This window comes from Ctenopharyngodon idella, chromosome 6 (assembly GCF_019924925.1).
Source record: "Ctenopharyngodon idella isolate HZGC_01 chromosome 6, HZGC01, whole genome shotgun sequence".
In the NCBI taxonomy this organism is placed as follows: Eukaryota; Metazoa; Chordata; class Actinopteri; order Cypriniformes; family Xenocyprididae; genus Ctenopharyngodon; species Ctenopharyngodon idella.
The window spans coordinates 9,731,377-9,756,515 of NC_067225.1; the positions used below are offsets into that span (position 1 = coordinate 9,731,377).

General features: G+C 38.0%; 2 protein-coding genes across 2 annotated transcripts in view; both read right to left on the reverse strand.

The window, feature by feature from the left end:
• Window positions 1–11,367, reverse strand: part of dock9b (dedicator of cytokinesis 9b) — a 110,645-nt gene extending 99,278 nt beyond the window's left edge. Inside the window, 1 exon segment of the mRNA XM_051895957.1 lies at window positions 10,922–11,367. Within this exon segment, the coding sequence (XP_051751917.1) occupies window positions 10,922–11,038 (117 nt within the window). The 5' untranslated portion in view covers window positions 11,039–11,367.
• Window positions 11,368–13,260: 1,893 nt separating this feature from the next.
• bmpr2a (bone morphogenetic protein receptor, type II a (serine/threonine kinase)) overlaps window positions 13,261–25,139 on the reverse strand; it is a 31,793-nt gene continuing 19,914 nt past the window's right edge. Inside the window, 9 exon segments of the mRNA XM_051895958.1 lie at window positions 13,261–15,596; window positions 16,574–16,985; window positions 16,987–17,791; window positions 18,568–18,737; window positions 18,877–19,013; window positions 19,101–19,248; window positions 19,368–19,528; window positions 21,056–21,170; window positions 24,015–24,242. Of these exon segments, the coding sequence (XP_051751918.1) occupies window positions 15,325–15,596; window positions 16,574–16,985; window positions 16,987–17,791; window positions 18,568–18,737; window positions 18,877–19,013; window positions 19,101–19,248; window positions 19,368–19,528; window positions 21,056–21,170; window positions 24,015–24,242 (2,448 nt within the window). The 3' untranslated portion in view covers window positions 13,261–15,324.

The window sequence follows — 25,139 nt, forward strand, 5'->3', positions numbered from 1 at the left end:
CACAACCACAAATGCTTACAGTAAAAAAATAAATAGTGTGGTTTCAAGCTTGCTTTTTTGTTTACCGTGAATCTCTGCCAATTACTTTCAATCTTGTACAGGAGCTCATGAAAGAAGAGCTTTAGGTTTTGAATAACTGTGTGTATATGATATATCCAAAAATAGAATATGGCAAAAGTGATATTTCGAATGCAGTGCTTCATTTTGCGAGAGATGTGAGGCATTTTGCATTTTGTGTGTGCAATTCTTGGATTTGTGTGTAAAGTTTTGAAAAAAAGAGGCAAAGTTTTGAAAATGTGTGTGAACAGTTGGAAAAAAAAACTGTAAATAAAAGTGTTTGTATTTCACCAAGTGTTAGTTTTCCTACATTGTGAAACTTTTAATTTGACAAATGTGGACAATCTTTGAAGGATAAACAAAAAATGTTTTTGATCATCACATTAAAAATGACATTTAAATTGGATAATATTCAGACTTTTGAGTTTTGAAGTGCTGGAAAAATTGTTTGAAATAATTGAAAGTCCTTCAAACTTATAACAGTGGTCTATTGCTGTAAAATTTGCTGGGTTATGATCAACGCTATATTTGATTCATCTTCGGACGCACCACACACACACACTTCTTGTCATGTCGAGTGAGTAAGATTTCATAACGTCCTCAGAGTTTTCCATACTTTGGCTTTTGGTGAATTGACGTCACTGGATATATGTCACAATATGGAAGAAAAGATCTGACACTACTTCCGTTACATCGCAGTTTTTAAGGGATCGGTCACCTAAAATTTTTCTCGACGTCATGTTGCTCGAGCCCCGACTAAGCCAAGAGTCCTTTCTGTGTGGACTTTGCATGTTCTCCGTGTCAGTGTGGCTTTGCTCCGGGAACGCCGGTTTCCCCCACAGTCCAAAGACAAGCAGGTTAGGTGGATATGCCAAAAATTGTCCGTAGGAGTGTCTCAGTGCTGGGTTGTGTCAGGATGTGCATGCGGCGTAAAACTTGTGCCAAATCAAGTGTGTGTGAAGCGACCCTACAATGAGCGTGAATAACGCTAGGAAGATCGATGGATGTAGCTCCAACCCCATATAGTGTTATTTATTTATTTGTTTGCAAAATAGATCTTTTTTGTTCTTTATTTATGGATAAAAGTTTTTTTTTTTTTTCATGTTCAATACATGGTCAATATTAACTGTCATTTTAGGGGAAAAAAAACTTTTCTCTTCCACAGAAGAAAGAAAAGCATCGGGTGTTTGAATGACATGAGATGATTATATAATGCCTGAATTTTCATTTTTAGGTGAACTATCCCTTTAAGTGAGAATGCATGTGTGTGTGTGTGTGTGTGTGTGTGTGTGTGTGTGTGTGTGTGTGTGTGTGTGTGTGTGAGAGAGAGAGAGAGAGAGAGAGAGAGAGTTCCTAAAAATGGAGAATTCAATCTTTCAGTAGTAGTTCCATTCCCTCACTTTCAATGTGGACGTCAGACAAATTTCCACAATAAAAAAACAGGCCTGATAGATTTTCCAGTGGTGTGGTGAGTGTGGATCTGTGAGTCTCACTAAAAGGAAAAGGTCTTCATCATTTTACCAAAGCACAACAATATAGGACACTGAGACATCACGACTTCATGTGAAGAAGGGAAAATCATTAGATGAAGTGTCTGGAAGAAACATTTTCTAGAGCTTTCTTCTTCAGTTGTTAATGATGTAATTGGTGGCAGTTGTAAAATTATGGGTACATTTCCATGGAAACAAGCCTCGAGCTCTATGACAAAAACTATGGGGCTTTACAGCTGAAGCGATATGAGTTTGTCAGCCTTTAAAACAGCAGTATTTATGATTTAAGGCTACTTTGCAAGTTCAGAAAACTAAGCATACAAAAACTGCTTTTGCTTTTGAAGAGTACAGTGTACCTAGACCATTTAACACAGGTCTATTGATGCAGTCAAGCTAAAAAGCATCAATATCACTGCGGCCCAATTAAGCTAGACGTGCTGTTTACAGCAGTGGCAGGATGTAATGATGTTCTCTCTGATGAGCTGCTCGATGACGTTTGCTGTAGCCTGGTTCCGCTGTAGATTAAGTTAGGAGTGCAGAGTGCAGAACTGAGAGGGGCATTGAAAACCCCGCTTGTGGTTTGCATTGAGCATTTAAGATGTCAAGCAGCAAAGATTTTACAAATTAAAAAAAAATCTGAAAAAAATGAAAATTCCATGATTAAACCACAAAAAGCAACTGTCCCTACTTATATCGGAGAAGGTGAAGTGATCATAATACTGAAGCTAAATGTCTTTTCCATCTTTCCATGCACTAAAAAATAACGAAATATCACAGAAATGTCTGCAAGTGGATATTGCCCATTTTTCCGTTATAGTAATTGCTTTGCTTCCTAATGGATTTAACAAGCAAACCTGTTTTTGCATACATAACAAAAATGGTGTGAAATTAAAGGAATAGTTCACTCACAAATGAAAATTCTGTAATATTTATTCACCAAAACAACACAAAAAGAAACTTTAAAGCTGCTTTTTCCATAAAATGATACCAAATGAGAACTGGGCTGTCAAGTCAAAATGACCAAAGTGCCTTAAAAACAATCTAGATGAACCTGAAACACACTGAATAGTTTTGTGTGAGGAACAGAACCTATGAGCCCTGCACATGGCATGGCCAATTTTAATTTAGGACATGTTTTATTTTTGTTCCCTTGTTTTAGTAAAATCGAGGCCACAATGTAATACTTTGTTTCTGCATTTTAATTTAGGTAAATCGTGATTATATTACATTACAATGTTTTACTTTAGTTAAATTGTGGCCAAGATTTAACTAAAACGACTGAACAAATTAGTACGTGGCCACAAATTAATAAGTCGTGGGAGCAAATTATTAATCCCTGGCCACAATATTTTTTTTGTCCTCATGTCATGTGCAGGGATCCATACCAACATAATTTTCAGATATTAAAACTTAGTGGATTGTGAATGGTTACGAGACATTCAAAACCAAATAGCATTCAGCATCATTGTCAAATGAGATTTGGAAACTATGGCTGATTTTCATAAAGCCTGTTAAAAGATTAGTTCACTTCAGAATTAAAATTTCCTGATAATTTACTCACCCCCATGTCATCCAAGATGTTTATGTCTTTCTTTCTTCAGTCGAAAAGAAATGAAGGTTTTTGAGGAAAACATTCCAGGATTTTTCTCCATATAGTGGACTTCACTGGGGTTTCACTGACCTTTCCATCGTGATTACATAATGTGTGGTGCATCGCAGAGCAGTGCAAGATGAGCATTTGTGGTTAAAAAGTTTATACATTTTTATTTTTTTTAGAAAATGACTGATAGTTAGTGTTGTAGTACTTGAGACCGGTCTTAAGACCATTTTTTTAAGGTCTTGCAGTTTTGGCTGCATTTGGTCTCGGTCTTGTCTTGGTCTCAGACTAAAAGGACCAGTCAAGACCACAACTGTGGGGATATCACTAAAATGCCGTTGCATTGTCTGATTTCTTTGTTAACATCATTAATTTGATTGGATGTGAAACTTCCTGCTTCAAATGCAATCAATAACTTATTTCTAATTTCACTTATTTTGTTACTGTTGTGCCGGAAAAGAAATTGTGTCAAAAATGTCACCAAAATTAATACAAATGCCCACAAAATTCAAGATATGATTGCAAAAAAATTCTTGTATAAGAGCTTGATATTTATATTATAACATATGATATAATTACGCAATATCACAAGAAAGAGGGCTGTTTTTACAAATATGAGCACAACTGCAAATGTAATATGGATTTTTTTTTTTTTTTTTTACAAATGTTCAATAAACAAAATGTTATTTTTAAAACATTAATCTCAACATTATTTATGCATTTGTAATTGTACCAATTTAGATGCAACTTCTGTTCCACCTCTGCAGTGTAAAGATGAATTTTGTTGTTAGTGAACTTCAATTGATTGGTAACAGCTCTATATAGTGTCTTATTATTCTAATTGTAATTATTGATTAAAAATAAGACATTTCTCAGGCAGTAAATGTGGATCTTTCAGATGAATTTGAGGAATGCTAGTCTGGTCTTGGTCTTGACCCGCTCTCGACTTGCCTTGGTCTTGGTCTTGTCTTGGTCTCGACTTGGTCTCGGTTTAGGTGGTCTTGACTACAACACTACCGATCATTTTGTTAAATAAGACACTTATTTCTCGTCTGAAACTGCAATTTGGACCTTCAACCCGTTAAACCCCAGTGAAGTCCACTATATGGAGAAAATCCTGGAATGTTTTCCTAAAAAACCTTAATTTCTTTTCGACTGAAGAAAGAAAGACATAAACATCTTGGATGACATGGAGGTGAGTAAATTATCAGGAAATTTTAATTCTGAAGTGGACTAATGCTTTAACAGTCAGCATCCCAGTAAATCTCTTAGCGGGCTTAATTGTTGTTATATCAACTTCAAATTTGTAACACAACTTGGTTAGACACCTGGCTTAGATTTTCTAGCAATTTTAGAGTAAAGCATTATTTTGTAAAATATATATTTTGTATAAAATTAAAAGTTTAGTTTAGCACATTTGCTTTACAGTAAACTTAAACTTCTATAACTTTTTTACATTTTCATTTTTTGAAGCTGCTTTCACTTCACTGCAATAATCTGCTTAATGTCTTCATTAAAAAAAAGACAAACCTATGAAAAGCATTACAACCATTTAAGTTCAGATCTATGCTCAAAAAGAGGGGTGACAGTTAACAGGTTAATTTAATGACTTAAAGGGATAGTTCACCCAAAAATGAAAATTAGCCCATGATTTACTCACCCTCAAGCCATCCTAGGTTTATAACGAGCTTCTGGTGGACGACCACACGCAAAATTCACAATTTGACTTGCGCCAAATGAGTAATCCTCTGACACGATGTATGACGCAGGATGTAGGAGTATCGTAAGCTTCTTGGGCAAATAGGGCTGTGCAACAAACTCAAGCTTCTCTTCTCTTATATCAAAATCCTCCGACATTTCTCTTCAAAATTTCTCGTTTTAGACTTCTAATTTGTGACCGGTGTTTTGTTTTGCTCTCTCCTTTTCGCCTCCACGTTCGTCATTGCATCATTGCGTTCGGGTCAAAGGTTGCTCTTCCGCTCAACTTGACGTGCGCAATATGCGTACGGTCGTCCACCGGAAGCTCTTTTTTCGAACTTCTAAAGTTTTATATATGGATATTTTTCTTACAAAAACACATCCCTTCGCTTCAAAAGGCCTTTATTAACCCCCTGGAGCCGTATAGATTACTTTTTTTATGGATGGATGCATTTTTTCTGTCTTCAGAATGTGAGTTACCATTCACAACCATTATAAACCTTGGAGGACTAAGGATATTTTTAAATATATCTCGGATTGTGTTCGTCTGAAAGAAAATTGTCATATAAACCTAGGATGGCTTGAGGGTGAGTAAATCATGGGATAATTTTCATTGTTGGGTGAACTATCCCTTTAAATGTTGGTGTGTTCTTCTCACTGTGTGGCAAAGTGCTCCATAAACAGTCAGCCAAATATCTCCTTTTGTGTTCCACATAAGAAATAGAGTATATGAATTTGGAATGCCATGATGGTAAGTAAAAATCTTTTAATTTTTTGGTAAACTATTCATTTAAACCAAAACAGTTCTATATGATTCAAATGTTACAAAGAGTAACACAAAGAATTTCCAGGACATAATGCATTCCAGGACAACCAGTGACTAAAGATGTCATCAAACCTCCCATCACTCAGCATTCTTACCATCCCGGCAATGTGTGGATTACATGATCACTGGATTCTCAGTGTCCTTTAACAAGCCCACAGGACAAAGAGCGTTTAAAAATAGAACAGACACCCAAGCTGCTCTCATCCATAATAAATGGTAGTGGATATCCAGTCAGCAGGCCTCACCTGCTCCCTACACACACAGCAATCACACAGTCTCCAGTGTACGAATGAGGCCAGTGAACTACATTTTACACACATTTAGATTTACGCAAACGAAAAGTAGTTCAAACTTCTTACCTTAATAGACACCACTGTATTACAGAACAGTACAGATTCTAAATAAAACACAAAATATGATACAGTGCTTTTGGTGACAGTTACATTACCATTTACTCGCCATGTCCTAATTGTGATTATTCAGACTAATAGTAACTTGATCTGTAATAGCGAGAGTTCAATCTAACGTATGCTGTCCGCACGCGGGGCCAGTAGCAGTCCATCTGGGAGGGTAACGGACACCACGGGCAGGGCCTTTGATATGTGTTACAGAACCCAGATGCACACATGCACAAACATTATGAAAGAAACAGACACAGACAGCTGTGTGATTGCCACTGTGAATGAACTGCACTAGCTTACCGAAGCATGTGTTGGGGGAGGATGTAGGTCATTAATTGAAATGTAACACTCATATTGATCCAAATGCACATTCATGCCCCTGGTCGCCCATTCTCAATTAGCTGATCTCACGACAGCCACGGTGTTATATGGTTTGAACATTTACAAAACATAATCTATTGTCAGTCAGTATCAACCATGTTTAAACAGAAAATAAGGAGTGATCTGTCACACAATCTATCATGTGATCAGAAGTGTCAGGCTTTTTTGCAACATATAGCTTAAGAAAGTGCAAACAAGAGCTTGTGAGAACTCATTAGTCTCTGACGCTTTGAATTAACCTGTATATAGTGTGAGCACGTGTTTGTAGGGTCAGTGACATGTAAGCGATATTAGAAAAGAAAAAATATTTATTTCAAATATTAATAAGCAGTGAAGTAGTTTTATTAAACTATTTTTTTCTCTGAGAAATAATAATAAATGATTAATCCAAACTATACTACCATTCAAAAGTTTGGGGTCAGTGATATTTTTTTAAGCATTTAATACTTTTATTCAGCAAGGATGCATTAAACTGAGCAACAGAGATGGCACAAAAAAAAAAGTCTATTTCAAATAAATGCTGTTATTTTGAACTTTCTATTAAAGGCACAGTATGTCGTTTTTGACCACTAGAGGTCACCTATTCAAAACAAAGGCGTAGCTTGATGACGCTGAGATTGAGTGCTGAATCATGGGAGATGTCGTCTTCACCTCACAGCCGGTGGACAAGAATCCGAAAAGACTCGGGCAGAAATCATGTTCATGGATGAGATTATTAACGTTACTGTAGTATGAAGCAGTGCAGGGCGAGTGCTGTTGGAGCTGAACGGGGATGCTGGAGCGATTGCTAATGAGAGACGAGCGCGACACGCCTCGAGAGCAGCTGAACGTTTATTATGCCACAGTCGCCGCTTCTGTTACTCTGCGTGTTCACTCGCCGGCTGCTATGAGACACTTGTTGCACACTGCAGTAAGCTAGATATTAGATTATCATATAAATATAATCAACCGTGTTGAGCTATATAGCAATGATTCGTTTTCTGTCTATAAATTTATTCACACAGTTGCTCACCTGTCTAATAAAACACATAACATATTAAAGCGTCTTTGGTGTTTCCATGGTTTCTACATAATAAAACCGGAAATCGAGGGTAATGCAGGTACGATTTTATTGATAGGCGACGCACGGACACGGTCCGTGTCCTGGTTAAAATCGCTTATTTCTCTAGATTTAAACATTCTTGGAAACATCTGGGATAATGTAAGTACACAAGTCAACAAAATAAAACACTGTTTTAGTGGATTTTGGATATTTAATCCAAAAATCTTACATATTGTGCCTTTAATCAAATAAAACTGAAAAGAATCCTGTATCACAGTTTCACAAAAATATTAAGCAGCACAACTGTTTTTAACATTGATAATAATAAAGGAATGTTTCTTGAGCACCAAATCAGCATATTAGAATGATTTCTGAAGGATCATGTGACACTGAAGACTGAAGTACTGAAGCTGAAAATATAGCATTGACATCATAGGAATAATTAAATTAAAAAATATATTAAAATAGTAAACGGTTATTTAAAAATTAAGTGATATTTCACAATATTACTGTTTTTACTGTACAAAAACATTTTAAAAAACTTTGCAGACTCTGAAATACTTCATAAGGTTTCTTTTCAAGAATTTGATTCTTTTAATGAAGCTCTTTTCTTCATTATGATATCATGCCAAAACGTTAGCTAAAGCTGTGAGAACATTCCCTGTTAGCAGTGGGGAGACACCGGAAACAGAAAAAGAGAAAAATATGCCATAAAGTATGTTCTTTTGATTGAGAGCTGAAGTATGTGAACACAAAAATAGAAGCCATTGACCCAGAGTTCCATTAGTGGACTCCAGCATTCCTGTTTACCAGCCATTACTACAAACACACTTAACTGAGAAACTCTGTGTGTGTGTGTGTGTGTGTGTGTGTGTGTGTGTGTGTGTGTGTGTGTGTGTGTGTGTGTGTGTCATTGTGTGTCATACAGTTTATAAACCATCTGTTTTTTTTCGTCTTTCGACATGGATGATAATCAAAGATGTCATTAAAATGTACAGCACTAAGTCACAAAGCCAAACTTAATTGATGTCAAAAGGGCAAATCCAAAGTCTAATCCTTGAACCGTGAGTAACCATGGTAACACAAGCTGGACAGAAAAACACCCTGGTCTGATTCAAAACCTTGTGGGTCGACCCACAAAACTAGGGAACTGCCACTGTGCCTTCCAGTAGCAGGACATGGCTACACAGAGAGTTTATTTACTGCGGAAGTGGACATAACAGCATTTTCATGTAGTGACTTCCTGTTTAGCCTTGTGAATTGGAGTTCACCAAATGAAGGAAGAGTTCATCTGGTGTAGCCGTTGAGTTTTTTGCCCTGCTAATGACCATAATGGTGACAGATTGAGCCTGTAACCTCAGCAACTTTTATGTTCTCTCTTATATTTGGGATTGAACCTGCAATCTTTGCATTGAACACCTGAATTTGTTATCAATTAGGGCATAACGCAACATTTGAGTGTGTGAAAGTGAATAGAGGCTGAGAACAACCACTAAAACTAAAACACTAAAAGTCACGTGAACCATTGAAATTTCGAAACGTTTCGAAACACATATGATGTAACGAAGCCTTGTTGACTGAAATCACGTGACTTTGGCAGTTTGATACACGCTCCGAACCACTGATTCGAAACAAAAGCTTTGAAGCTTCATGAAGCAGTGTTTTGAATTCGTCCATCACTAGATATTGTTGAATAAAGTCATTATTTTTTTTTGGCGCACAAAAAGTATTCTCGTCACTTCATAACATTAAGGTTGAACCACTGTAGTCACATGAACTATTTTTATAATATGTCTTTAGTAGCTTTCTGGGCATCTGACAGTGTTAATTATCTTGCTGTCAATGCAGGCATCACTGAGCTATCGGATTTTATCAAAAATATCTTAATTTGTGATCCGAAGATGAACGAAGGTCTTGCAGGTGTAGAACGACATGAGGGTGAGTAATTAATGATAGAATTTTCCTTTTTGGGTGAACTAACCCTTTAAGAACTACATCAGACATAAAGAAGAGCAGAAATCTGTGCGAAATATAACCCAAAGACAATAACTGATAAAAATGAGCTGTTACGTAGGAGCAATAGTCGTGGGCAGCGCTGTCTCATATGTCATAGCTGTGCACAAGGCAACGTGTTCGAGTCTCAGCTGTCAGCTCAAGGGTCAGGCTTATTTGTTCATTAATGACGTCATCAGCGACTAGTCGACATCGACTTGACATAAATGTCGACTTTAAAAAATCTAAATTCGTTCAACCCCTACGACACACTGAAGATGTATTGAAAGCCCCGCCCCCTTTGGTGAGTACCGGAACTTTATTTTTTCCACTTTAAGCACTGCATAGCGTCATCTCCGACGCAGCGTCTCGTTCCCTACTCAGAGAACTACTGCTTATACATTTTTCATTTTTTAAATTTTAAAGAATAGAAAGTTTAAAAGAACAGCATTTACCTGCTTTTGTAATGACGTAAAAGTCTTCGCATTGCCAAAACTGACTCTTTGATCAATTTAATGCATCCTTGCTGAATAAAAGTATTCATTTACTAAAATAAATCTTGACCCCAAACCTTTGAATGGTCCTGTATGTACATATTTAATATTTTTGAAGCTTTTTGAAACTTTCATTGTATGGATTTATACATTCAGCTAAACTTATCTTTTTGTGCTCCATAGAAAGAAAAATGAGTTTGGAACAATATGAGGATAAGCAAATGATTAAACAATTTTCAGAATTTTTGTGTGAACTATTCCTTTAAAAGCATTAAATTCCTTGATCTTTAAATGGTGTTGCTGGCACAAAAGACTGTTTTGCACAAAACGAGAATGGCTAACTTCGGTTCGCCACTTTCATGTGTATTCATGTGTTACTTTGGTAAGGCAACATCTGAATTATGGTGGAATCAGACAGCTCTTAAAGATCTTAGCTGTGCTTATTAGTTCCAGATGGAACTTTCCTTTTTTGCATAACAGGTAATGGATGAAGAGACAGAACTCCTGAGACTCCTTCTGTTCTGAAAGATGAAGTAATGCAGGTGATATTTCAAATGTTAAGCAAGACTTTAGCTCTGAGCCCAACTGGACGCTTCCAGAAGATTCATTTTCCTCCAAGTTCAATACAATCACAATTAAGTGACAAGACACTGGTGCAAAAGAGGTATGGCTGAAAAAGATGAGGGCGGCAATGATGGAGACCTGACAGGTGGCAGGTACCCAATCTAAGTTTACCTATGAAACTCTTTTGAGCAGTTTTACATGCATTGACATTTATCTGATGCCCTGTTTTAACTCCCAACTTAGCATGTTAATAGCCCTGTCCTATATTTCATATTTAGGTCATTATGTGAACGAATTACAGAGGCTGAAATAGAAAGGCACTAAGAGCATAGAAGTGGGACTTTGGTCAAACGCAAACTTTAAGGATGCACAAACTCACCACCAGTACAGAAGTGCGCACCACCTCGGAGACGCTCTGCCGTAACTCAGCGGCGGTGCCGGGCTTACTCAGACCGCGCGTGAACTTTCGTGTCTCGGGCTGAGCCGAAGAGGCCATCGCACCTTGCGTGTATTTGAAAGATAGTCTATGAATACATGTCTATAGACAAAAATTCACGCGGTCACGCTGCGAGGAAGTCCTCGGTTGAGACCTGTCCTTCACAAGAAGAGGCAGCGAGGCATTCCCAGTCCATAACACCATGAGATTGGTCATCTATCCTCTTCCAAACTCCATAATTCTGTTTGTTTTTCGCAGCGTCGGATGGAAGCTGAGAGGTAGCGCGTTCCCGTTGCGCTGTTACATTTAATGAGCGACGGATCCCCGGAGTCCCGCGTTGCTCCGTGCCAGTTTCGCACCGCCCGTGCGTGTCAGTGCGTGATGAAGCTCCCGCGCGAGCAGCAACGCCTCTCCTCAGCAGAAACTCAGAGCCAAGGAGGTAATTTGCGTCCAATTTAACAGCACATGTCATGTTGAACTGATGTGTGCTTGATTATTTATTCGATTGAAACGCCATAAAACATCACGGAATGGGCTCAAGTTTTGTTAAACAGCAGAACAATACTGGGCAACACGTTCTATGGAGGCATGTACAATAAAATATAAAGGTATTTTTAATGCATTTTAATAAACCATATGATTTGTTTACAAGTTAGAAAAACACATTATCAAAGCCGAACATGCATTACAGTCATTATAGTAAAGATATATGTCCATAAGGGAAGTTACAGTTATTTATGATGAGATATAAAGCATAAGAAATTTATAAACAGCCTACATATGCTTCCTAAAAGGTATCGCAAATATATAAATCCATATAATCTGTTATGCTTCAATTAATATTTTACTTAAGTGTGACGGTAACTAAGCAATAAATGCTTTAATAAAAGTGCATAATTTATTAAGGGTCAATGTTAGAATAACATGTTTTAGTGCGTCGACTAGTGGTGATATTCTCATATTGCAATGACTATGGCAAGCCGTTTTGAATTTATTCATTCTCAGGATATGAATTCTTGATATCAGCAATTCAATTCTTGATATCAGGAATTACAATTCAATTTTCATTGATATCAAATTTTATTGATATCAAAAATGATGATTTTTACTAGTAAGAATTGTATTTCTGATATGTGAAATTGGAATTTCAATTAGTAAGAAATCAATTCTTGATATCAACAATTGAATTTGAATGGCAGCCATGGTGACATTTCACTAGTGAAAATACAATTACAGATATCAAGAATTATAGTTTTTGCTAGTGGAAATGTAATTATTGATATCAAAAATTAGCATTTTAACTAGTGAAAATTTATTGATAGAATTAACATTGCTACTAGTGGAAATGTAATTCCTGATATCAAAAATTGAATTGTTGATATCAAGAATTCATATCCTGAGAATGAATAAAAGTCAAAATGGCTTGCCATACTTTTCACTAGTGAAATGTCACCATGGCTGCCATTCAAATTCAATTGTTGATATCAAGAATTGATTTCTTACTAATTGAAATTCCAATTTCACATATCAGAAATACAATTCTTACTAGTAAAAATCATAATTTTTGATATCATTAATTACTTTGTTACTAGTGCAAATATCGGATATCAACAATTGAATTGCTCAAGTCAATAATTTGATTGTCACTAGTGACAATTTTAGTTTCTGATATCATGAATGTGATTGTTACTAGTAAGAAAGCCATTTTAGATATCTGAAATTATATTGATATCAGCAATACATTTTCAGATATCAAAAATGAAAATTTTTACTAGTAGCAATTCAATTGTTGATATCAAGAACTCATTTTTCAACTAGTGACAATTGAATTCTTGATATCAAAAATTTGTATTATTACTAGTAACAATGTAATTATTGATATCAGAAATGATGATTTTTACTAGTAAGAATTATATTTCTGATATGTGGAATTGGAATTTCAACTAAGAAATCAATTATTGATATCAACAATTGAATTTGAATGGCAGCCTATGGTGACTTTTCACTAGTTAAAATACAATTACAAATATCAAGAATTATAGTTTTACTAGTGGAAATGTAATTCTTGATATCAAAAATTAGCATTTTAACTAGCGAAAATTTAATTGTTGATATCAAGAATTAACATTGTTACTAGAAATGTAATTCCTGATATCAAAAATTGAATTGTTGATATCAAGAATTCATATCCTGAGAATGAATAAAAGTCAAAATGGCTTGCCATAAATGAGTTACATCATCTATGTTCATGACACTGCAGATAAACTGAGACTATGCAAATGCAAATGCAAAGCATAATTTAATTTAAATCTGCAGATAACAATACACTTTTACAGTCTGCACCTTCTTATACAAATCACAATTTTCAAAATGTTTCAGCAAGGGGTAATAAAATGATTGATCACGACACTACGATTACAACGATTGTGTTAACAAGAGAGTAACACCATACAAACACTCATCCACGCATACATGCACTTATGCATAAACACACCAGGGTCGCAGCTGAAAGTATCTTGTGCTCTTTAAGATGCATTTAAGACATGCAACAGTCAGTTAAGGTGAGGATAATATGGGACTCTGTTTATATGATTATAATAACAGCGTCCAATCAATTATCACTGACATGCCAGAGCATTTTGGGAACACAAGAAGGTTTGATTTCAGACCAGAGCTGCTTGCTTCATGTCTTTGTGCATAGCGTAAAATGCTGCTCTTGTGTGCTGTGCTTTGAAAAAGACTATGTTTACGTAACTTACTAGACTTTTGCCCTTTGTTGTCTCCTTGTTCATCAAACGTAAGTGCGTATGAAGATGCACATCCCCACAAGATTAGATACAAACATGCAACACAAAAACCTTTCACACGATTAGAGACGAGACACAGACACAGGAACAAACACCCGAAGAACTGATCTTGTGCGCTCATGCACACTCACTCACACATAGAAAAATAAGTAAGTAAGTAGGTCCAAAGCATCATTAGACATTTTAACAGGATCCAGAAGAGTCAGCTGACCAGACCCAGTGCAGCTTTGTCTTTGTCTCTGAGTAAAGCTTGAGCGAGATGTGTGATCATATCAGATGCTGCCATGGTCTCTGTATTTCTAAACATCGTCTTGTTGCAGTCTTGAGTGTCTGATGCTGAGAGATAGATAGTGCCACCACAGTGAAATGTGTTGAATTGCTTTTTATAGCGTGTTGACCTTAGAAGGGGAAGCCTGCTGTCAGTCATGGAATAGGTTTTGCACAAACAACAGCGCTTACAAGTGTCAGATGCCATGACCACAGTCATGCGGGAACTTCAGTAATATTGTCTCATAAATCTGTGCATGGGAAAGTATTGGAGAACGTAAACATATTTTTCAGGTCTGCATGGGTAAAAATGAAAGCTTGTCACCTTTCATGCAAAATTATTAAAATTAATGTTAATGTTCATTACTCTTTTTATATTTTCAATAGTTTTATAGATGTTGCACTCACAAAGAGAGAGATGAGCATAATTAAAGGGTTCGCTCAAAAATGAAATTTCTGTCATTAATTACTCGCCCTCATGTCATCCCAAACCCGTAAGACCTTCGTTCATCTTCGAAACACAAATTAAGATATTTTTGATGAAATCCGAGGGTATCTGATCCACACATAGGCAGCAACGACATTGCACCTTTTGAGGTCACAATTCATTAAAACCGTTGACGTGACTGCAGTGGTTCAACCTTAATATTATAAAGTGACGAGAATACTTTTTGTGCGCAAAAACAAAACAAAAATAATGACTATATTCAACAAATTCGTCTGTCCTCTGCTACACTATTTTCATTGCAGAGCTTCAGTGTTATGTCCGAATGCGGGCTCAGTATTGGCCGGTACTTAATGACAGAAATTTCATTTTTGGGTAAACTAACCCTTTAATATTGACTTTAGAAATGTCTATTTCTTTAAGATTTTGTTTCCTTTTTTTCCAGGTCTAGTAATCAGAATTTTAAAATTCCCTGATATTTCCAGGTTTTCCATGACCTTGGGAGTGTGATGATGAAGTTGTACACTGGTTTAATATTAGGGACCATTCTGAATGGTCAAAATAATTATGATTTATAGCTTCTAGCAAAAAAAAAGTGACTTAATTAACACAAAAACATACAAACATTAAACTAAAAGATGGCTGCATAGCTCTTTTCAATGTAAAGCCACTAAGACTCTTACTGTGCTTACAACTGGGGTTAAATTTAAGACATGTATATGGTCCAGTCCACAGTTCACATCAGTCTCCACAGCCTTCAAACTTTTAGAGCTGTAGAGTTGAATGTTTATATATTTTTAGCCTGTTTTTCAAGATCAAAGTGAGGTTCAAAAGTCACAGTCATTAGGATCTGAGAAGCGAGATCCTCCTCGACTACCTAAATACACAGCCGAGGCTGATTTAGGTCTGCTGGTACCAGCCTGATTCTGGTTCTGCCCGGGCCCTCCATGATGTTTGTTGTTGTTGACTTCAGCATCCAGTGTATCCGTGGTGATAACCCAGCTGGCAGGACGCCACTTCTTCAGAGCGTAAGGCGTCTTCACGCGCTTCTTGATTTTATCTCCTGATCCCTCTGTCACGTCGCCGGCAGACTTGCCTCCTGTGGGCGAACCAAGAAATTGCAACATTGTTTAGGGGTGTAGATGTGCATGATAAAGTGTAATTTTAAATAGTAACAGCAATGCACATATGCACATTTGTAACACGAAAAATGTATGTAAAGATACACATCACGCCAATCAAACAGTTGACGGTAGCCATTGGCTTACATAGTAGGAAAAAAATACTATGGAAGTCAATGGGGTCCATCAACTGTTCATTCTTCAAAATATCTTCTTTTGTGTTTAACAGAATAAAGAAACTCATACAGGTTGGGAACAACATAAAGGTGAGTAAATGATGCCAGAATTTTCATTTTTGGGTGAACTTTCCCTTTAACACTTGCCGCTATTCCACAACTCCATGGATTCCAAGTGGTGCTTAATGCAGAGCCAAATGAAGTCCAGCTCCCCCTCTCTGGACGTAAAGGGTGGAACTTGACCTAGTCCAGCTCCACCTCTGTGGACCAAATGGGTAGATATTTGGAAGAATGTTTGTAACCAAGCAGATCTCACTCCCCTATGACTACCATATTTTTTTCCTACTATGGTAATCAATGGGGGGCGAGATCTGCTTGGTTACAAACATTATTCCAAATATCTTCTTTTGTGTTCAGCAGAGCAAAGAAATTCATACAGGTTTATAACAACTTGAGGGGGAGTAAATGTTAACAGAATTTTCATTTTTGGGTGAACTATCCCTTTAAGAGTGTCGAGCTTCACCTAATTTAGGTTTAGGGATCAGGTTAGGGTGTGGCTGGACATTCAAGCTCCACCCATTACGTCCAGAGAGGAGTAGCTGAATGTCAATCTTCACCCATGGGCTTCAACCATTTAAACCATCAACATCAGCAAGTCTAAATGAATATTTTTCAAATTTTAAACTCCCTATACCCCTTGAAAACACTCACTGGTACTGCAAAAAACACATAAAAGGGCAAATTTCACTAAAAGACGAGTTTGCAGCACTAATACTCACCTAGTAATGGCAGTGTGGTGATGGACAGATCCAGTGAGTTGGGTCTCTCGGGTCTGCGCACACGGTTCTGTCTGAGCAGGGCCTCTCCTTGTGTCTGAGCTTGGGTTTGGGCCTGCGGAGGAACCACAGTTGGGGCAGGACAAGGGTCAGGCAGTGCAACAGGCTCCACGGTAGAAGACAATGGAGCGTCCCCTGTTGGACCAACACTCTCACTGTTCTCTCCTCCTTCTCCTCCTCCCTCAGTGTCTCCATCGCCCTCTCCTTCGCCATTGTTGTTATTGCTGTTATTGTTGTTTGCATTGTCAGGATGCGCCTCTCTTCTCAGAAGAGGCTCCTGCTCATCAGGGCTAGTGTTCAAGAGGCCGAAGGTCAAATCCTCTGAACTCATGGCGCCTTTCCAACGAACATCGGCAGGCGTTGGCTGGGCTTGCTGCTGGCTCAGGTGCTGCTCCAGTCGCATATTTATTCACAACTACCACAGCATCGTTGTTGGCAACTGTAACTGGCCTGGCTTCATGTGCTGTGGTCACCACACTGGCTTTAGCCACACCCGTCTCAACTTTTTTCAGATTCGATTTTCCGAGTTTTCCAAACTTCATCCGTAGTGATGAAGATGATGAGGTGGGTGTTTTCCCAGAAGGCTTGGCATGGAAATTTAGGCTACTCGGCCTCTTAGGGACATTCTGCTGCTTTGGTAAGATGGTTACAGGGGTGTCAGCAGCCCGACTGGAACCCTGTGACCCCGAAACCTCAGACGCCTTCTTCGTGAGGGTGTAGAACGGGCCGTGCGAGGCTTTCGTTTCCGGAGAGCAGAACTGTTTCTGCGAATGTTCCATTAGGCTCTCATCTGAGCTCTCCCTCAAGTTCCTTTGGACTTCATTTGGGTCCAGTTTTAGTGTTTCCAGGTCTTCCCGAGTCAGCTGAGCACAGAAGGGGCTACTGTTGCCTCCTGGTGGAGGCTGAGTGTTATTGCAGGACTCTGAGACCGGAGTGGGGGAGGAGCTTTCTGTGCCAGACTGCCGTGATTGGGCCTGCTGCCACTCGTAGTTGATGCAGTTCCTGTTCTTCTCTGCAGGGTTAGACCCTCCCACTGAGGGTGTGTCCACTGAGGTGTCATTGTGGAGGGGTTTATCAGCACCCTCACGGTTTTCAGTGTTTGTGGATGAGTGTTCAAGGAAAGAACCCACCTTAGGTGTCTGCCTTCCAGTAGAGATATTCCTATAAAATGTAAGATGTGTTGGTTGAATCACATGAGATAAAGACGTACATAGACTTTATTTCAAATGATAGCAAGTGACTATGATTTGTGACAGTTTGTGTTAATTGATTATTAATTATTTGAAGTTCTACAGATTTGATTAACAGGTGTTGTGCAGTGTTAGACATAACTGGATTATTTATTACTGATTATTGATTACCTGAGGCTATACAGTGAATGGTCAGTGATTATTGGTTATTAATTACCTGAGGCTATACAGTGAGTGGTCAGTGATTATTAGTTATTGATTACCTGTGGTTGTACAGCGAGTCATCAGTGATTATTGGTTATTGATTACCTGTGGTTGTAAAGTGAGTCATCAGTGATTATTGGTTATTGATTACCTGAGGCTATACAGTGAATGGTCAGTGATTATTGGTTATTGATTACCTGTGGTTGTAAAGTGAGTCATCAGTGATTATTGGTTATTGATTACCTGAGGCTATACAGTGAGTGGTCAGTGATTATTGGTTATTGATTACCTGAGGCTATACAGTGAGTGGTCAGTGATTATTGGTTATTGATTACTTGAGGCTATACAGTTTGTGGTCAGTGATTATTGGTTATAGATTATCTGTGGTTCTACTATGAGTGGTCAGTGATTATTGGTTATTGATTACCTGAGGCTATACAGTGTGTCATCAGTGATTATGGGTTATTGATTACCTGTGGTTGTACAGTGATTATAGGTTACTCATTACCTGTGGTTTTACTGTAATTGTTGGTTATTGATTACCTGTGATTATACAGTGCAGTGCTGGGGTTGAGAGCAGGACTGACTGATTTTTCTCGATCCCAGATAAGGAGAAGTTCAGTGAGTCTCTCCTCTGCACACTGAGCTGTCAGTCGAGCTTCAGCATCCTGATCCCAGCAGTCTTCCATTGTTTCTTTCAGAGAGTGCACCGTCTGCACATAAACACACACACACACACACACACACACACACACACACACACACACACACATCCATCAGCATCAACAAATCTATTTTAGTCCGCTGAGTTATGATAAGCTGCGTGTGTGTGTTCACATCCTAATTTCTCACCAGGCTATTCTCTTTCCAGGCCTCTGGGAATTTGGGTCTTTCTTTTTCTCTCGACACAAGTACCTGCATGTCCTCTATGGTAGGGTGATTGCCCAACTCTGCTTGAAAAGCCATCTGAAACGCTGGCACTGTCTCACCTGTTGGGAGAGAAGAGTTTAATTGAGAACAAACAGCAGCTGTGACATGGAGAGATCTGCATACGTGTACATGTGTGTGTGTGGTACCTGGGAAGAGGTCAGCACAACGCATAAAGGTCTCCCAGTAAAGCAGACCCAGCGCATAAACATCCACTTGTTTCAGTGCCGACTCACAATCTCTCAGATTCACTGCCCCTTCTAGCACTTCTGGGGCCATGTATCGCACTGTACCCACCTATTTATTGAGAAAGAGGTATAACATGATTAGTCTGAGGTATTATTGTCCAAATCACTGGTCGGGTTTATGCTGGGTTGGATTAGACTGGACCAGACTCTGAATCGCTGTTTGCTGACCTCACTGATGGCACTGTTATCCTCTTCTCCGTGCCCGGGTGGTCTCTTTCCCGTCAGAACCATGGAAAGTCCAAAATCACTGATCACACATGAGCCATCTGTCTTCACCAGTACATTCCTACTGTTCAGATCCCGGTGGGACACGGCCGGTTTATACAAGTCTAACAATGGGAAGAAGAAAGGGAGGGGAGAGAGTGATCGAAGGGGATGGAGTGGGATGAGAGAGGAGAGAAAATTGCATGAGAGTGAATCACAATATCAGAATTGCCACTAGAGGGCACTAGAACCCACTTGTGTCTCCAAAAATAACGGTCTGTAACAGGGATTTGACACTGAAATGAATAGTTAAACAAATAATGATGTTTAACTATGAATCATTCATATAACTATGAATGAATTTTTATTATATATTTTTATTTTATCATTCTGTTTTTAACTGTATTTTTCTTAGTAAATAATTACATTTATCGATAATAATAATAACCATAATCAATTTGTCAGCCAAGTCATATAGCTCATTAACCTTTACACTGTGACTGGTTGTGGTCACTATTGTGTAAAATGAATATTGGTTTGACCGTGACCCATCCAAACAGATTTTAGAGCCGAGCCACTCTGTTATATATGCTGTATATGAAAGGACAAATGAGTTTGCATTTGTGTGAGGAAGTGTGGCCAGTTTTTGTGAGTTGAAATGGATGTGTCAGCATATATTAGGATGACTGAGATGAAAATGAAGACATAGCATCACTTTCTCTCTTTCTTTAGTCTCTCTTTCTGCCTTTTCCAGACTCTAAATAAAATCTGAACACTTTTAGAGCCTTTCACACTGAAACAAAGACAAAGAAAACTAAAAAAAGCATTGCGAATTACGCCCCATCCCTGCCTTCCTGCTTTCTTAGACTCAGCCTATAAATAAAGTGCACACACCCACTATCACATCAATACTGTGACTCTGGGGACCATTTAACACTCAAAATTAAAACCGAAAGTGCATTTTAAGTAGCTGATACATTTTTGCCATTTTGACAGCCCGAGTCCCTCTTCACAGACACTACTGTTCAAAACTGTATGATTTGTTTTATGTTTTTGAAAGAGGTCTCTTATGCTCACCAAGGCTGCATTTATTTAATCATTTAAAAATGTGAATATTGTGAGACATTATTACAATTTAAAATAACTTTTTTTATTTTAATATATTTTAAAATCTGTGATGTGATACACCAGTCTTTGGTGTCATATTATCCTTCAGAAATCATGCTGATTTGGTGCTCAAGAAACATTTCCTATTATTATCAATGTTGAAAAAAGCCGCTTACTGTTTTTGTGGAAACCATGATGAATTTTCAGGATTTTTTTTATGAATAGAAAGTTCAAAAGGACAGCATTTATTTGAAATAGAAATCTTTTGTAACATTATAAATGTCTTTACTGTCACGTTTGATCAATTTAATGTGCCTTTGATAAAGTATTAATTTCTTTTTTTTAAAACAAACATTTTTAACACTTGTGTATATCATAATTTTATGAAAACATGGAAAAGAGTGGCCATTACATACGCCAGCATTCTGCTTTTGTGTTCCACAGAGGAAAGAAAATCATATATGTTGGAAAAACGACTTGAGAATGAGTGTATGATGACTGAATGTTCATGTTTGCTTGATTTCACTTGTTATTCTGTGTCTCACCCCCTCTCTGTATCTCCGTGTGCAGGTACGCCAACCCTCTGGTGACAGACAGAGCCAAACGACAGCAGCTCAGCCAGTCCACAGTCCGCCCGCTCAGATACGTGCACAGAGAGCCCTGGGAAAGACAGAGGGAGTACTCTATTCAGAGGAAATCATCTGCAAAGTACAGGGAGGAACACACAGGAAAAACACGAGGGGGTGGGGAAGAGGAGGGAGAAGCGAGGGAGGATGAGATTAAAGAGCAGAGCAAGGATGAACAGAGCCGGTGTATCTCAAAGTTACAAGGAGGAGCACGACTGACCCTTCGCAAAGACCCGTCCCCCGGTCTTTATTCAAACAATAAATACCGTTTTGTGGCTCTTTAATGCGTCATGACAGATCGCTGTAGCGCCTCAGCTCAACACATAAACCGATCATCTCTTCCTAGTTATTGCACAAAATAAACATGAATGAACATCAGAATCAGTAGGGTGTTTCAACCGCGGAAAGATGTCAATACACCGTTTTTCAAGTTCAAGTCCACCGACGTTAAAGGATTAGTTCACTTTCAAATGAAAATTAGCCCAAGCTTTACTCACCCTCAAGCCATCCTAGGTGTATATGACTTTCTTCTTTCTGATGAACACAATCGGAGAAATATTAATAAATATCCTGACGCATCTGAGCTTTATAATGGCAGTTAACGGGACCAGCAAGTGTGATCTGAAGAAAGTGCTTCCATCCACATCCATCCATCATAAACGTACTCCACACTGCTCCGGGGGGTTAATAAAGGCCTTCTGGAGAGATATCCATATTTGACAAGTTATGAAGTAAAATATCTAGCTTCCGCCAGACCGTCTTCCATATTCAAGTTCAACTGGTGTTGCATCAGTTACACTTTTTCCGCAAGTTGAACAGGGAAGGCGTAGGATGTAGCGTGAGCTTTTTGAACTGCGAGAGTTTTACACTTTCTTCGTACGTTGGAAGGCGGTCTGGCGGAAGCTAGATATTTTACTTCATAACTTGTTAAATATGGATTTTTTTTTTTTACTCAAACGCATCGCTTTGCTTTTATTAAAAACGAATAACTTTATTAACTTTATTACCCCCCGGAGCCGTGTGGAGTACGTTTATGATGGATGGATGTGGATAGAAGCGCTTTCTTCAGCTCATACTCGTGACCCCTGTTCACTGCCATTATAAAGCTCGGATGCGTCTGGATATTTATTAATATTTCTCTGATTGTGTTCATCAGAAAAAAGAAAGTCATATACACCTTGGTCAGTGGTTCTCAAACCTGTCCTGGAGGACCCCCAGCCCTGCACATTTTGTATGTCTCCCTATTTCTGACACACCCATTTCAGGTCTTGCCGTCTCTACTGAGCACATAAGTTGAATTAGGTGTGATAGATGAGGGAGACATACAAAATGTGCAGGGCTGGGGATCCTCCAGGACAGGTTTGAGAATCACTGACCTAGGATGGCTTGAGGGTGAGTAAAGCTTGGGCTAATTTTCATTTGAAAGTGAACTAATCCTTTAATCTACTAACTCTCCTGTCTGGTTTGTTTGTCAGACAAAATGGCGGATTAGGCGTTATGATTGGTCAGATCGCCTGTCAATCAATCTCCCGGCGAAGGGTGAATTAATGCACTCCTGCTGTTGTGGTGAGAAATCGAGTCCCCCCAGGAATCGGGTCTGCTTTAGGACCTCGAGTGATCCCATTGGTTCAACGGACTTTTAATGAGTAGTATGTTTAGAGCCTGATTACAATTTCTGCAAAATCACGTTATGATTTATATCATTTAAAATGCATTATAATAACCATTAATGTTTTTTAAATTACATGGTTCATATACTAGTATATAACTGAAGCTATAGGTTGTGAAATCAAGCATTTTAGCAGTTTTTCATAAGCAGTTAGCTTATGTACTAGCATAGCATACATCTACCCGATTAGCCTGCTAGCTTAGCTTATATTATATTAGGTATGTTTTTTGCTTCCAGTATAGTTACTTATTTACATGTTTCAAATTAATGATGTTTGTGTGTACTTAGTATCACAATTAATTAATTACAAATGTATTATAGTATTATTATACTATACCACATTGTTATTATTGTGTAAATTAATATTAAATTACTTTTACAGAACATAGTATGTTTCAACAATAAAAAAAAAATTCATTTTAAAGCATGGTTGTGTTTCCAGTTTGTTTTATTATGCAATACATAGGCATCCATTTTATATTTCAAGCATGTTGTTTGTGTAATAAACGTCATATAATAGTTAAAAAGGTTATAATTAGTCATGATAACAATTTTTGATCAGGCATTACCGCCTGGGTCCGAAAGGAGACCCGATTCCTGGGGGAGGTCTCGATTTCTCATGACACCGTACCTCAGGACTACCTTAGGGATGCCTCCTGTTGCTATGGCAACCTGGCTTGAGGTTAGCCCACAGGAAGTACAGGCTGAAAGCCCACGGTTATGAATAATTGAAAACTTCTCAGCTCAGTCAATAATCTCTATCTTCCTCCATAATATCGAGAGAAAGTGTGGGTGTGAGTATGCGACGAGAGAGGTAAAATGAGGATATTCTGCTGAATTGTAAGCTTTTTTTGTTCCGTAATTGCAAAAAAAAAAAAAAAGACAGAGGGAAAAAAGATGCAGAGGAAAACATGAGGAAGAAAGTGGGAGAGTTTTAGTGATATCGTATCACACTTGCGAGCTGCTGTTACCACAAGATCAAACATGACATCAGATCCCTCAGGTCTCTAAATATAACCACAAAATAAATGCGTGCGCTTGCACTTTTGGAGCTGTGATGTAGAGAAGAAGGAATGTGAGAGAAAAAATAAGAACAGACTAAATGGCTGGCAGGAAAAGAATAAGAAATCTGGAATCAGACTGGAGGTTTTGCTTTTGGTGCTTTCTGGGCAGCTGGTTTGGGTTTCTCAGTGTTGTTGTGATACTCACATGAGGGTAAAACTCCAGCAAGAGAAGAAACTCCGTCCGGCCTTCTGTGCCGACACGTTCCTCGCTCTCTAAGAAGCGTGCTACGTTCTCGTGATCCAGGAGGAGGCGGTAAATCATACGCTCGTTAGTAAACTGCTGACGGTTAGCGGAAATGAAAAATTTCACAGCCACAGATCGGTCCTCCAGCGAACCGCGATACACTGTTCCATACCGGCCCCGGCCAATCAGCTGTGAAGAACAGAAAGAGATAAAAAATAAGTGGGAAAAGTATGAGTAGTATATATTTATACACTGCAAAAAATGCTGTTCTTACTTAGAATTTTTGTCTTGTTTCCAGTCCAAATATCTAAAAATTCTTAGATCAAGAAGCATTTTCTTGACAAGTAAAAATTATTTTCTTGTTTTTAGGAAAAATAAGTCAAAATTAAGTGAGTTTTTCCTTAAAACAAGCAAAATAATCTGCCAATGGGGTAAGCAAAATAATCTTAATCCAAACTGAAAACAATATTATATAGCTTATTTTTGGTTTGAAATAAGATTATTTTGCTTACCCCATTGGCAGATTATTTTGCTTGTTTTAAGGAAAAACTCACTTAATTTTGACTTATTTTTCCTGAAAACAAGAAAATAATTTTTACTTGTCAAGAAAATGCTTCTTGATTTAAGAACTTTAAGATATTTTGACTAGAAACAAGACAAAAACTCTAAATAAGAACAGCATTTTTTGCAGTGTATATATTTTTCTTTTCAACAACCATCTGTAAAGTGAAGAAGTCTTGTACTATCCCTTAATCAACTGCCACAAAGACATGATTCCTCTCTTCCTCTGAGCCAGGTTAGAATTATTCTCAGACGACTTTATTTTATGCCTAATTCTGATTTTAAGATTATAATTAAGGCCAGTAACAGAAGAAAATGCAAACATGACCCAGATGCTTTCTGCTACATCCTTGGGTGTTTTACTACATCCAACAGCGACAGAAAATTAAAGATTTTGTGAAAAAAGCTTATTTGTTTCTGAGTATTTGAACATATTTTCCACTCCTTGGCAGATTGTAAGTTAAATGACGCATTTTGAGTTGAGTAACTAACTTCTTAAAAATTCTGTCATTAATTACTCAACCT